Source organism: Zosterops lateralis (assembly GCF_965231275.1).
Source record: "Zosterops lateralis genome assembly, chromosome: Z".
Taxonomy (NCBI): domain Eukaryota; kingdom Metazoa; phylum Chordata; class Aves; order Passeriformes; family Zosteropidae; genus Zosterops; species Zosterops lateralis.
Genome location: NC_139800.1, coordinates 63,795,851 through 63,810,916, shown reverse-complemented (window position 1 = coordinate 63,810,916; position 15,066 = coordinate 63,795,851). Strand labels below are relative to the sequence as shown.

The 15,066-nt window shown below is 34.1% G+C and overlaps 1 protein-coding gene across 2 annotated transcripts in view; it reads right to left on the bottom strand.

Annotated features, from left to right (window-relative positions):
• The window catches only part of ALDH1A1 (aldehyde dehydrogenase 1 family member A1), a 30,044-nt gene extending 16,196 nt beyond the window's left edge, over positions 1-13,848 (bottom strand). The window contains exons 1-4 of one of the 2 annotated variants that reach the window (XM_083884022.1): positions 13,724-13,848; positions 13,304-13,422; positions 6,583-6,687; positions 2,572-2,712 (exon numbers count right to left, since the gene is read on the bottom strand). In XM_083884022.1, coding sequence (XP_083740148.1) covers positions 2,572-2,712; positions 6,583-6,687; positions 13,304-13,393 — 336 coding nt within the window. In that variant the 5' untranslated portion in view covers positions 13,394-13,422; positions 13,724-13,848. Of the gene's footprint in view, positions 1-2,571; positions 2,713-6,582; positions 6,688-13,303; positions 13,496-13,723 lie in introns of those variants that run through there. The other variant, XM_083884021.1, reaches the window with a different exon arrangement.
• Between the last annotated feature and the right edge of the window lie 1,218 nt (positions 13,849-15,066).

The following is a 15,066-nucleotide window of genomic DNA, read 5'->3' as shown; positions in this document are numbered from 1 at the left end:
CAGTAAGATTTACTCAAAAACGTTCTCTCCCATATATTATCATCAGAAACTTACACAGTTCTACTTTATGTTAAATATTTTGCAAGCACAGATCAAGAGATGAGGCAAGAGACAGTGCAAATAATGAATGCAAATAAAATGAGTGTATTTAATAAAATATCAGCAATACTCAAATCTTGTAAAAAAATATCCTAAATACACCTTGAGTGTTTTATGTGCAAAGGAAGGACCTGTGCCATCTAGAACTCTTAAGTGAAAAAAATTCATTATGAAAAATAAACGGTATACAGAAGAGAGTCTCTAAATAGGGTTGCTTTCCAGCCAAATCAGATTGGTTTGGATTAATTTCCATGTCCCTTACTGTTGGGACATAAACATCATGAGAAGTTCTTAATTAGAATCAACATATTTTTGACACTTCAAGAATATTTTTCTCAAGCTTTCCAAAACAGAGAGATTGAGGACCTTCGATTTTTATGAACAATCCTGTTACGATATTCAGCAGGCAGAGCCCAAACTATAGTTTTAAGATCTAAACTATAATTTCAAGATGCAATCAGATGGGCATTCTTTAGCATTTCAGACTGGATCAACAGATTGATCCTCCAAGAACAGTTTTTCATCAGCACCTCCCCTGAGAAGTCCACATTTTTAGTTAACTGGTCACAATTCAGACATCATACTTGGGGAGAGAACAGAACAGAGAAGACAGCAATGCTTGATGGCTCTTAGCAACAAGAACAGATTAAATGAGATATGCCCATGCAATTCCAGGCAATATATGTGGCACTGTTTTTGTTCTGTTTGGACATGGAAGAAAATTTTTCCCTGGCCTCAAATTTATGAAATCTATTGCCTTCAACATCATGAGATTGAATCCTAAGCAACACAATTCTCTGTGGCTCTTTCAGTACCTTTTACTCTTTCAGTTGCCTATTGACAGGGTTGCTGAGCCTCTTCAGCATCTCATCAATAAATAAAGCACTGAAATGGAATAATTTTGAACACAGGAATATGACTTTGCAATGAGCTTTGGACATCTATTTTGGTCTCTAGTGTGCAGGAGTATGTGTTATTCCATAGTACTATTTTACAGGTAGGATAAACTATGAGTTGAGAAAACCTCGTCTAAGTCTGGAAAGAACTTTACTCATACATACCTTTTCTAAAAAGGGAAATAGTTAATAAAGTAATTAAGTTGTAGGAAATATAAATAAAGTCAGTAAAATAGAGAGTTGGAAGGGGCCTTAGGGAGAAATGATTCTTTCATATTATGAAAATGGCAAATGTGAACAAAAACTAATTCAATGTTTCATCTTTTCTGTGGAAAAAAAGGTTTTATCTTCATCAGCTTTGCATTTGTAATGCCTTAGACTGTACAATAAAGAAACAAATGCCAGCTCATCCAATTATTTAATGGATAGATGGCATACTGCTCTAATTAGAATGTAGCTCTCTTAAATTTTTATCTCTCTCAACTCAAATCTAGCATATTAAAGGACCTAAGTTCCACTCACACAAGGTTTCTCCTGAGAAACTCTACTACAGTCATAAGGACATATAATGGGCAACAGATGCTTTGCAGATTTTACATAGGGTTTAAATTTTATATAGGATTTTACATAGGGTTTAAATTTTATGAGTTTATCTATAAGTTTTGTGGCTAATGGCTAAATACTTCAAATTGTAACAAGATCAGTCTGAGTGATGATCCTGGATGTTGGATACTCCTCCTTCTCTAAATTTTTATGCTGCTTGCAGAAAACCAGGATTCATCTTTAACACAAGCAATTATTCCACCTAAATTTTAATTCCAGAATGTGCTTGAAATAGCAGAGAAATCACCTTAGTAATAGTATCATATGTGGAGTTTAAAACAAGGAGAAGAGGATATTAGTCATTATTGATGCATTTGTATTTATGTCATTTCTTGCCTTAGAGCACAATCTAAGGTGAGAGCATTACAACTTATATGCTTTCTGTTAAGTGTGGTAAAGTAGCCAATACACAGTGGTTTGTAAAGAGAGGGCATAAATCCCCAGCACTCATGGTATTGATCCTTTAAAAAAATCCATTGCTGCCTTTGGTTCTGGTTAAGCTTTATCATTCATTACTAGTTGTAAGCTGGATAAGAAAATACAGATTAATGGAATTCAAAGTTTCTTCCGGTTCTGACTTATATCATCTATAAACATGGAGCCAGGTTTAGAGTTTAGGCCTTGATTCAGGCTTTGATTTGAATTTGGGCCTTGATGCTGACTTTGATTTAGACAAGCATTTACCATGTGATCAATGTTAATGTGCCTTTAAGAATCAATGATTCAAATTACTGTGGTTGTAGGTAGTTTATTATCACTTTAAAGCTAATCAAATACTCAAGTACTTTGTGGATATAGGGTGTTAATAGACCAGAGTGCAAGCCAGCTTAGTGATACCCATTTGCTACAGAGAAAAAAAACAAATATTGAGACAGTCTAATTTTCCGAAAAGTAGGCATGTTTGACTTGCTTGTGTCTTTCTTTAAAAATCAGGACTTTTTTCCTTGTCCTTTTGTTCAGATATCATACTCACAGCTAAAATCAGACGATCTCTTTCGACTAAGTCAGCCAGTTTATTCAAGAGCCTTCCTCGCTCTGAAGCGTCCATCGTACGCCAGGTTGAGCCAAGCTCAAAAGCCTTTCTGGCTGCTTTAACTGCCTTGTCTATATCTGCCTGTGGGGAAAGCAAAAACACTGACATGATCAACAATTGGTTCTGTCATAAGCTTTTTTCGCTATTGAATGGGTAAAGTTCATTATATGCTTAACATAAAGTTTAAATAAGAGAAACAATCCAATCTAATCAAAATTAGTATCAATAATGTTAAATATGTCCGTTATTTTCTTTCAAACACTTCTGTTGTTATTTCAGCAGGGTAAAATTCTATGAGAAACAGAGGCTTCTCAAAGTTTCCAAAATAAAAATATATAAAAGAATTCTATTTTTAAAATTTAGATTTTTAAAGCTCTTTCTATGCACCAAGCACTTACATTGATGATACAATTTAATCTCTTTTATTTATAAAGAGACGCCTAAGTCTATAAGGTAAATGCTTAATTATGCATCATCTGAAAGTATCTTATGGTGTAATGAAGACCAGATTAGAAAAGCCTGTTCCTTAGGGTGTCTCATAAAATTATTTATTAAACGAATTTATTATTAAGGAAGACAAATCAGTAAATTTATTTTTGAAAGTGTTAAGAAATATTTATGTATAAAATTATTTTAAAAATAAGCCAGGTTTGTATAGCTAAGCTTAAGTATTTTGAAGTCTAAACATTGTCTTTGCACATAGAAGATAATTTGTTGGTCCATTAGTGGTTTTTATCACATATTTTGTTATTTATCATTTGGTTTTCACTATAGAAGAATAATTACAATGTAACTATTCTGTGCAAAGGGTATTCTATGGTTTAAGAAAAAACTATTAAAATTTCTTGAAAACAGGCTTTTAGTACTTGAATTCTTCAGTATTTCAAAGTTCTTGTAAAATTTACCAACAAAAACAGTGATATAAAAAAGAGGTTTATTCTAGGTGTTTTGGTGGAAACAAAAAATTTTGAGAAAAAAAAAGAAAAAAAAAAAGTTTCTATGTATGCCACATTTCCCAGAGAAATTTTCATGCAGTGTTGGAAGGATACCTTTCAAACATTTTTGTATTGCTGTTTGCTAATATCTCCTCCAGGGAAATCATTATCAAGGTTGGCTAAGTCAGTAAATTCAACTGAGTCAACATTGTAGTCAATTGCTTTAAACATCAACCAGCTCTTGGATCTTTAACTGATGTTGGTAGCCATCAATTAATTTTAAGAAGCTGTAAGGGGGGTGTGTTAGTGGCTTGGAAAGCCCAGCACACACCTGTGAGGCAGAAGGTCTCAGAACTTCCAAAACATTTTCCAAGAAATTTGGGAAAAGATAGGAAGGGACTATATGAATAGCATAGCCATTACTGTAGAGTAATATTGACCAGTCACCTATACCAGGTAGCTGAAATCTACCAAACTAAGAATTGCTTTTCTTCAGAATCTGTCAGCATGTTGTCAAACACATCATCACTTTCTGTGATCCCTATCACAAATTTTCTACATCTTTGCATTGGGACTCAAGGGTTGTGGCTTGGCCTTAGCTGGAAAAGGAGAAGGGAAAAAATGTCATATGAATACGACAATGTAAATTAACGTTACATTGTCTGGTGTTCTTTCTGCTAGAAGTGGAGAAATAATTAAGACAAGAAAAACAATATAAGAGTAATATAAGGCTGTGAATGAAAAGCAATAAAAAATATTGTTCTTCAGCTGTATGAAATTTAATTTCATTACATAAATCTACACTATGAGCATAAAGACTCCTTTTGAGCCAGTTGAGATTTTTTTTCACAGAAGTACATTTATTTTACATATGCTGACCATTTGGTGAGCTGCTTAATTATTACTAGGGGCCTTTAGGATTAGGAATGTAGCTTGAAAGAGCCGTCAAAGTGGAAGAAAACAATTCTCACCCACATATACGTCTGTTCTTTGTAATCTCCTCTTGTTTTTTAAAATACCATTGCAAGGCAGTGGACAGCCCTTTGTCAACCCTATTGTATACATAAATTAAATTCCTAAAATCTCCTGGCTCATTATTTGAAGTCTAGCCTCTTGCATATTAGGTTCATAATGGCTGTGTAATTTACTAGATCTGCACAATTCACTAGTCAATTTAGTTAATAGCAGTTGTCATTACCTATTAGTTTGCAAAATTATTGAAGAGAAGGCAAACCTGTGTGTTGAATAGTATTATCTCTTTATTTAATGAGTTGTTAGAGAGCTTGTAAGGAAAGAAATCTACAAAAATCTTGAATGGTAACTGAACAGTTGCAGGTTATGAGTAATTTAATTTGGAGATGATAATTTATCAGCATCTCAGCACTATTAATTAATAACAAGTATTAAAGAAAAGTAAAACCTTTGAAAAACTTCAGGTTTCTAAATTTTTAAAAATTATTTAACTCCAGGTGAAATAATTAAAAGTCAAACTTTCTCAGCCATGTTTTTTCTAAGAAAATGTTAAAAATGTGTCTTCATTATGACCTTCTTAATCATTTGTGGTCACTATTTCTCAAGTACTAGACAACATTAGAGACAAAGATTATTACAAAAGTCATGATGAGATTACAGACCAAAATAAGAAAGATTTAATTCAAAGATGATTCTATTCCGAGTGTATTTCTCAAAAGAGAATTTTATTTCAGTCTGAATTTCTGTTCTCTGAAAAAGCATATGCTTTTTTTATTGGTAATATTTTTTGGTGAACCTATAACACTGACAAACTTATAAGTTTTACATTAGTTCTACTGGATAAAAAGGTTTTTAACACTTTGATGCTAAGCTTAAAAAATGCTGGTTATACAAAACATTCTAGAGATGCACATTTCTTTACTAAAATGAATATATAATTTTGTGAGAAACATGAATTTTTTTTAATTTTTGAATGCAAGATTGACTTAGAAATGGGAATGTAGATAATTAAATACGTATGTGCAAGAACTAAACCAGTAATTATAAAACCAGCTTTATTTCCAGTTAGAATCATGTGAATTGGAAATCACATCTTCACTTCTTGTACTTACTTTCGAAGACTATATTAAAAAAACACCAACCTTTCTTTGGTCAGCACTTTTAATGCTGTTAAGCACATTATCTATCCCATTTAAAAGAACTACCAACTTCCTTACATTTAAACTATATAGTAGCACTAGCAAATCCTGTTTATAAGAGAAACAGACCATATAACAAAAATACAGAGATTAGGGCTTAGGTTTTCATTATATCTTTGATTACATGGCATCTATCTGAAACTTCCAACAACAGAATCTCATAAATATATATAAAAAATGTTTCTTTACAGTCTTCAATGATTTTTTTAGTCATCTGCTTCATTGATTCAACATTCTTTAAGGAGGTTAGTTTGGGAGGAATTAGTAACTGTTTGTTAGGCTACCTTCAATTTCAAAGCACTTTTTAGGACTATGTTCCAATATGTTTTTCACAAAACAAAATGTCTGAAGGAGGCAGTATTGAGAATACATGTAAGCTAAAATACTCATGGCAGTGATCATCTTCACAAAATTTGTGGGAAATGATAAGTATTTGTCCTTTTTATATTTTCTATAAGGAAAAGCCTTATATAAATGTGTAATGAACAAGATCATATTACTTTGTAATGAAGAAAACATAGCAGAATAAAATAAAATAAAATCCCAATTAAACTTTTAGATGTCAACCATCACAGATAAGAAAAAGAATCAATAATATTAGTAAAACAAATCAGCTAAATTATTTCTTCATAACTTTTCTCATATGAGAGTAAGGTAAAGCAGTTTTCCTGTGTCTCTTAAAAAAAAAAAAAAAAAAGGTTTATTAGGGTGAGTGAAAGAAGGTGTACAGGATGAAGTAGGTAAATCTGAGGTGATGTTTTATGTCACACAAGGCTGCTTGCCTTCCTGCTTCTAATATACACTGAAAATAAAGTTACAGCTAAGGGCAAGAAAGAAAACCTTACCTTGTCGCCTTCTTCAACCTCACAGATTTTCTCCTCATTTGCAGGGTTAAAGACTGCAAATTTTTTACCACTGACTGAATCATGCCATTCATTGTTTATAAATATCTGCAGAGGAAGAAATAGTACAACAATATTATATAATAATAGCAGATTTTTTTTTTTTTTTTAATTGAAGCTGAGACTGAAAAAACCCTGTCATAGTCAATTGAAAGACTTAAAGAATCACAGAATGGATAAGGCTGGAAGGGACCACAGTGGGGTCAAATGGTCCAGTCTCCCTGCTCAACTAGGGTTATATTAGAGTACATCACACAGATTTGCATCCACATGGTTCTGTATGCTTAGGACATGCATAAGAACCTCAGGGTGAAATTTGAGGTACTCATCTTTGTTCACAAATGGAAAACAGAGCCTGGGTCTTACCTGTGGGCACACAAGATTTGTATTACTCTAGAACCTGCCGTGTCTTGGGCACTGTTGGTAAAATGATCCAAGTGATTTAATTTATTTTCTACCTGTAAGTTAGCCTTGAAACAGAAAGGAAATGCTCATTGAAAAGACCTGATAAATGCACAGCTGTTGAAGAGGGTTTTGTATGTTGCTAATAAGGATTTTGTACATTGCTTCTAGAAGTGGACATGATAAGGTATTCAGTCCAAAGTTAACAACAAAGTTAACCTGTCTTTCTCTGCCTGAACCTCTGTTATCTCTGGGTTCAGGTCAGCACTGAAATGGATGTGCCATGATAAGCTGTCCTCCCAGTACCCTGAGCCCACCTTCCCGATGCTGGTGGGCTGGTGCCCTCCCTTTTCATTGCCTTCAAGTGCCATGGCACTGTGAAATCTCAATTGCACTCATCTGTAAGGACATGTCAGGCTCTGACTCACTGTAACAGGTATTTTGAGCTCAAATTGTACTTCTCTCTAGAGCCAAGGCATCTTGCCCCACAGTTAGTCACTGGAGTGAGGCCAGCTAGCACTCTCCATTAGGATAAACAATGTAGCGCTGCTGCTTAGAGTAGCAGGAACTTTGAAACAGAAAACTAGAAAATACTTTGGTGCAGGCAAAGAAGATGATGATTGACTGAGGGCAAGCCCATATCAAGACACCAGAATTACAGGATAAATACTTCTTGTCACAGAAACTTGAAGAATAAATCCTTCCACCACCACAACAGATATTATTAAAGTGCGACAGTTTTCAGGGAATAAATTTTCTGCATAGTGCTAAAATTGCTTGAGAAGTTGTCAATAATTGGTGAATAGTTTATCAATAACCATCAATACTGATAAAATTAATATCTCTAACTGGATATAGAAACAATCCATTAATATATTAACATATTCCTGTACTATATTAATACAGTCCTGTATGTTTCTATTTGTCTTCATGTGGGCAACTTATACAGTGTCATTGCCATCTCTGACCATCAAGACTGACCAGCAAACTCCTGATTTAACAAAAGCTGTCTGTGAAATAAATATTTAAGCCCATGGAAATTTCTGATCGGTGATGAAGCAAGTTATAAGAAATTCCACACAAAATTGCAATTGTAGTGAAAGGACAAAGACAGCAGTGAAATGGTTAATACAAAAAAGGACATTGCCAAGAAAAGAGACAAAGTAAAAGGTAAATATTAGCATAACACTGCTATGATGTTACAGTATGCCAAATTCTTATCTGTCTGTGAAAGGAATAATACAAAAACATACCATTTTTGGAAATATTTAAAGTGCTTGTTTAAGTACTACATTTATTGCACCAATCAATATCACCCATAAAATTAGTTTAGAATATATTTCTTATTAATGTTTCTAATACCATTCCTATTTAAAACATAAATTCATTATATGAAATATATATAAAATATTGTATCAGAGTTGTATAAATCAAACGACCCAGATGTCTTTCATAAGCTAGATAGCAGCCTTGCAAAATGGGGGCAAGAAAGATGGGAAAGGAAAAAGTCAAAACTCTCATGTAAGCTGTATTAGCACAATTCAGGCAGCTGTACTCATTAATGTAGATGCAGCCATGCTCATAAAATGCTGTGGAGCGTTTGCTACAAACAGGACGCGGATCTCTTAACCCAGGCAACACTGAAATACCAGCTAACAGCAGCCTCCAGCAACAGCCCTGACCTGCTGGGGAGAACAATGTTTGGGATCATCCTGCAATAGGTTACAGTATTTTGTCAGTGAGCAAGAACTCCACTGACAGTTCTTCACACATAGATGCAAAGGACCTACCCCTCTATGGCAGGCGCTGTGCAGTGGGTTATCTGTGGAGATTGACTATGGCCCAGGAGGTTTTGGGACACAAATTTTTGCAAAGATTTAGAAATACTGTTACAGATGTTTTGCAACTGTAAACTTTTAGGAGAGAAGATATTTTTTCATTATTTCCACAGCCCCAACCCAGGAGTTAACGATTGGTCAGATTTCTTTGCAGTCGAACTGCAAATACAGATTTCCAGTAGATGAGACTGTACACTGTTAGAGCTTAGTATTTTAAATCAGATGGCAACATCAGTCAAAAGGATTCAGATGTCTTTATTCCTCAGTGCCATAGGGCAAAAAAATCTTACATTTCTGAAATAATTGATTTCAGTTCAAATGATCTAATACAATCCATTTGGTGTTGAAGTTACCTCCAAGACTACAGTATTTCTGTCCTTGTTTACACAGTTGATTTTGTCACTCTGTCACTCAGGTGACTTAAGCAAAGACCCAAAGTTTGCCTTTTTTTCTACCATGACATTGGTTTCTTTTTCTTCAGTCCTGGAGTATTTTGAAAGAATTGTGAATTAATTTTGAAGTATATGATAGATGGGAAGTGCAGTATTTGTATCTATGCTGCATGAGGAAAGAAAGCATTTTACTCTGTACAGCTTTTCCTCAGACAAACAACACTGTAACTCTGCTGAAACAAATTTTAGGGTCTTTACATTAGGTTTCATCATCTTATGAAACATAACTTTTTTTGCTTAATCTTCCTTAGAATAAGGGTTGCCTTTTTTGTGGGCTCAATGTTTTGCAGTCTGTACAGGGTTTCAGGCTTCAGCACCTCTGCAAAAAAGTTAAAAGTAGAGCTTCAAAAGAAAATTTCTGCTGTTGCATTGATCCCATATTCAGCCTCTTTATATAAACTCACTGTTTGTTAGGGAGGAATTTTTATATATTTCACTAATATTGATTTTCATTATAATTGATACAGGGATGTAGTCAAGAAAGGTAATGGAACTAGCTAAAATGTGGACTTTTCCTAACTTAGTTATTAAAAGTAGGTTTTAAAACATGGAAATAAAAGTCTAAGCTATCTTCTGTTTAGATATCAGAAACTCTTCCAAACTTTCAGTATAAGAAAAAGCAAAGCCTCTTCCCACCTTAAATCTGCCCCTGGCTATAGCAATTTTTTTTCTTGACAATACTTTTCAAATGAGCCCAGTTTCCTTTTTTACAGAGATAAAAGTGATCACCAGATTTGAACCCTTGCACGTCTGACTACTGTCAAGCTTTCCCATGTGGACTGTGAAGCAGGGAATCACACACCCAGCACGTTTTTACAGGCCAGCAACAATGAGGAGACACCAGGGCTGAGGCTGGACACATGCTGGAGGCAGCTCAGCAGCACTCTTGTGAGGTGGTGCCCAGTGCTGAATAATTGTTGTACCTGTTCACTCCAGCTTATATAGGTTGTGACAGCCACTCAGGTATTCTTGAGTACAATACTCACCAAAAATTTACTTGGCAGTAAATTTTACAGATACATCTAAGACTTAAAGTTTTGTGGCCCAAGAGGAGGCTCATTTCAAGTGCTCCAAGTTCTAATTTACTAGTCTCAAAATATGTCATGGAATCTCACTGTATTCTTTGAGCAATAAAATCAAAATATGTGGCATTTATTAAGGTATTACCAAAGAATGAAAATTTAAGCTTTAAGCAAACATGTCAATATAGATGCTGCTGCGAAATCTCTTTCTTTTCTCCCCCTCAGGTTTTCCTTACAAGAAGCTAATATTTGGCTAATAGCTCATGTAACTTCTTTTCCCTCCCTTTCAATATGCTATTATTGATGCAGGAATTACATTTTACTGCTGCAATGGACTAATAATCACAGAACATGCTCTTTCTATTAAATACTGTGTAATTTTTTTGATTTTCCATTTAGTGACTTTGTGTCCACAAAGTGAGCTGATCTTAGAAAGAGTAAGTTTCTATAGTACCTTTCTAACTCATTGCCTTTTCTCAGATATTCCAATTACATTTTTTATGCCTCATCTTTGCTTTTGAAGCTAGTGTCTACAGCATTTTAGTGTTCAGCTATAACTTTTCTTTAATTCAGTGTCTTACTCTTCCACACTTCCTGATATTCCACATGTAGCTAAGCAAAAGAATGTTCAACTCTTTTCTCCCCCTCATGTAACTTGACAACCTAATAATTAACTAATCTGAGTTTCCCTGATTAAAGGAGTACTACAGGTTTTAGTGTATGTGAAAGCATCATGACAGAAAGCATTTGTCAAACAATCATTGTCTAATTCCTCAGTGTTGACTAAGTAAAATATTTACTACCACATTTTTAGCTAGCTACCAAAACTCAGTGGGTTAATGGAAATCTTTAAAGGAGGTTCATATATGAAACCAATTCCAGATTACTTTATGGTCCAAAACACAAGCCAATTTCAGTGTTTAAAATACATTTGATTTGATGTCTGAAAGTCGAATTTCATGAAGAGTGTTAAGTGTAATACTATATGTAAAAGGCTTACTCTGAAATATAGTTATACCAATCTATAAATCATTCAGTTAAGTGAACCCCATGCAAAAGCCACAAATGATCCCAATCAAAGAAAATAAAACAGAAAGACTGTTAAGTAAAGAGAGTCCTTGGAAGATCTCCTGCAGATCTCTCTTCAGATCCTTTTGTGATGATTGTTAGTATTATGTAATAGTAGAAAAAGAGAAATTGGAGGTTATGAAGATGAAGCATTTGGTTCTAGGTGATTTAGACAGAAAGGTTAATACATTGGCAGTAATTGGTGTATCCTTCATCTTGATTCTTCCAGTGTTACTAGTCATCCACATCCCATGATCTAACTTGTATAGGACAGGAGAAGAATGGGTTGGGTAAGAACACAAGAGTCCAAAGACCTTATTAAATTGTGGGATGCGTATTGTGTATGGGGTGACATCTTTATTTTCCCAACTCCCTATCTTCCAGTACACTGCTGGGGCTTTCAGAAAATCCTGTGTGATATTTGAAGACAAGAGGAAAGCATTGCAAATATCAACCCTCCACAGATGTGGTAGATTTTGTAAACAAGTGCATTGCATTTCTACACAGTTAGAATTTATATGCAACTTTTAAGGAAATGGTACCTATTGTCAAGGCAAAAGAAGTATCTATTAAGTGACATTCTCCTTGATTGCATAATACAGACTAGACTTTTCAGCAATGCTGGCTGGTGGTTGCTTTTTTTTACTAACAAAATAGATTTTAATAATGAAATATTTTAGAAAGATGGAAATATTTACAGGAATTTGTGTCTTGCATATTCAGTTACATCAGTTGGTGTTTTTCTCAAGTTAATTGTTTTCCTTTGGAAAACTAAAAAGTCAAAGAGTAAAATTTTTTTGAGACAGGAAGAGCAGTAGCAGGCTATGCCATGGCAGAACTATATATATTTCCTGGTAAATATTTACAAAGTAAGATCCTGCATGATTTATTCAAGAAAGACATGTAGTAAAACATGGTTAAGTTTTTTCCATTAGAAAAAAAGGATAGCATGGCATTTAAAAGAAGTAATTTAGGTGAATACCTGCTTTAGAAAAAGAAATTTTACAGTGGTTCTAGAAATAAAATTATTTTCCTTGCAATGGTATAAAGAAAAATAAAAGAACCTTAACCAAGAATCTCCAGAGATAAGAGGTCCTTTCTGATCAATTTAAACCTGAATGTTTCAGAGGGTAAAATTTCTGCCAACACTTTGAAAAAAGTTCTAGCAGATCTCTATGTGTTACAATACAATATTATGTTATGCAACCAGCAGACTCTTTTAAAGCTGGAAACATAATTCTGAATTCAGACCTTCTTTATCTGTATATTTTTAACTCTATATGGAAAGAATTTTCTATTTCAAGAAGTTTATGGTAATATTGCATAGTTAGATTAGTAGTTTATGAGATATCTGTTTACCTGAAAAGCAAATTCAAAATGAGATTAACTTTCTCACATGTAGATATGTGACCAGAATTTATTTTATTTTAGTTTTGTTTTCACACTCCCCTTTCTGTGTAAGCTTATCTAGTATAATTATTTGAATCTGCTTATAACACAATGCAATATGCTAACATTTTAACTTGCTGTTTTAATTCACTCTTCTGAAAAAAATATAGTAGAAATATTTCCATCTTTGCTCCATTTATACTTTCTGGTAAACTTATCATTGATGGAAATTTGTTTCAGGGGAAAAACAATACCCACAGCAAGTGAAGTATGGAACAATTCTATCATCCATGCACTATAGGTGCTTTAAATTAGTTTAAAAGTATCACTGAACATCACTTGCTAATATGTGTAAAGTCAGAATTCAGACAGAATAAATATTTCAAGCACTAATTTACAATGGCTTCCATAGTTCATATAAGGTTAAAATGAGCACATCCTACTATCTGAAGAGAATGCATAAGAAAGATTAGGAAAAGCAAGTGCTACTAACCTTGGTGTACTTAATTTTCAGATCCTTTAATGGTTCTGGCAGCGCTGGCATAGCTTGAGCAGGATTGGTATCTGAGCCTTGCTTCTTCATGTTTTCAGCTGAGAAGTTTGAGGACGTTCCTGAAACACAGGTAAAATAAGGTATAAAGGGAATAGAGTGATTTTTGCCCTGACCGAGCTCTTGGCTTTATTTGTGCTTTTTTATCTGAACCAGCCATGGTATATTTGCATACAGGAATATGATTGGATGAAAGAATTCATTGCAAAGAGAAAATGACACTACTTATTTTTATGACCAAAAGCAACAGCCTTTTCAGTGAGCTGAGACCTCGATGAAGCACATGCTGCTGAAACAATCTACTTGGGCAGACAGGAGAAATTCTTTACTGGGGAACAGAGTTTAAGACCTGTAAGATCTTACCTGTAAAATTGCTTTCTTTCAGCAGGCAGGTATTCAGATTCTAAGGGAACTTCTTCTCGTACTTGAAGGCAGGTCTGAAGGTAAAGACAGACTTGTTAGCTCTGAAAACAAACCAAGCCCTTCTCACTAGAAGGTTGATGAGAATAATTACCAGAGCTAGAAAGCATTCACTAAAAAGCAAGCCACCTTAATTTACATTTTGACATGATCAGAGTACATTAGAAGTACTAAAATTAATGTCTGTTTTGTGGCTCACAGAGATAAGGGAAGACTATGGTGATAAAAATCCTTCATGTGTTTTTCAAGAAATGTGAAGGTGGAAAAAATGATCAATCCAGAAAAAAAATTCCCTCTAGAGAGAGCTTGGTTTTTTTTTCTTCTAGACAGCACCACAAATTTAAGGACAAAGTTTTTGACACAGTGCCCTTTGGAATATCTAAGTCCAAAACAAATTGTTCAATAGACTAGACTTTTCTGCCCTGTGTGAAACCCACTTTTCTGTTCTGATTATTCAAAGAAAAACATATATCTTGCACAGGCAAATAATTTTATAAAATAAAAGAAACTTCTTTTTTTTTATCAAGTCCTGCCTTTTCTGAATAGTGGTCTCACAGAACCTGCTTTTATATGTTAGGCTTCTGATTAATGCACAGTGGATCCACACCATAGATATAGAATGAAATGATCTTATTGCTTTCATTGAGACTACATAAATGCTTGGAGAATTCACTGGTCACAGTTATTTCATTTCAGGTATCATCTAAATCATCTGTCAAAGGAGGATCTTAACTGATGGATGAGACAGGACATCTCATGAGCTTAATTTTACCATGCATTAATTATATTTCACATGCTTTCTGAATTAAAGTTCATGCCATAATTAATATTGATGATTTTTGTGTTTGGACATATGGTTTGAGGGAGAGTTTCTGAAATTTAGATAAGTTCAATTTATTTCTGGATGATAGAGAATTCTATTGTCACAATAGTAATATCTCAGTGAGATGTAAACAGCCGAGTGAATTGAAACAAGTTTCAGCCATTCACCTTGTCCTGTGAATAAAGGGCACCCATTCCCTTTGCTAAAGACACCATGATATTGAAGGTTACCTGCTCATTTATGTATTTTGGATGCATTCATCAGCTTTTCTGCCTTAGCTCTCTTGCTGATGACATCTGAACATAGAACAGTAGGTTTGAAAGTTATTTGAGCAGCATTTTAACATTTTGGGTTACAATGTTTGCCTGCCTTAGAGAATGTCTTTGAGTCTCGTGCCCCATGTAGAAAACAGAATGTCTAAATAGAGTTTGTTCATTTTTATTTGGAGTATAACTTTTCAGTC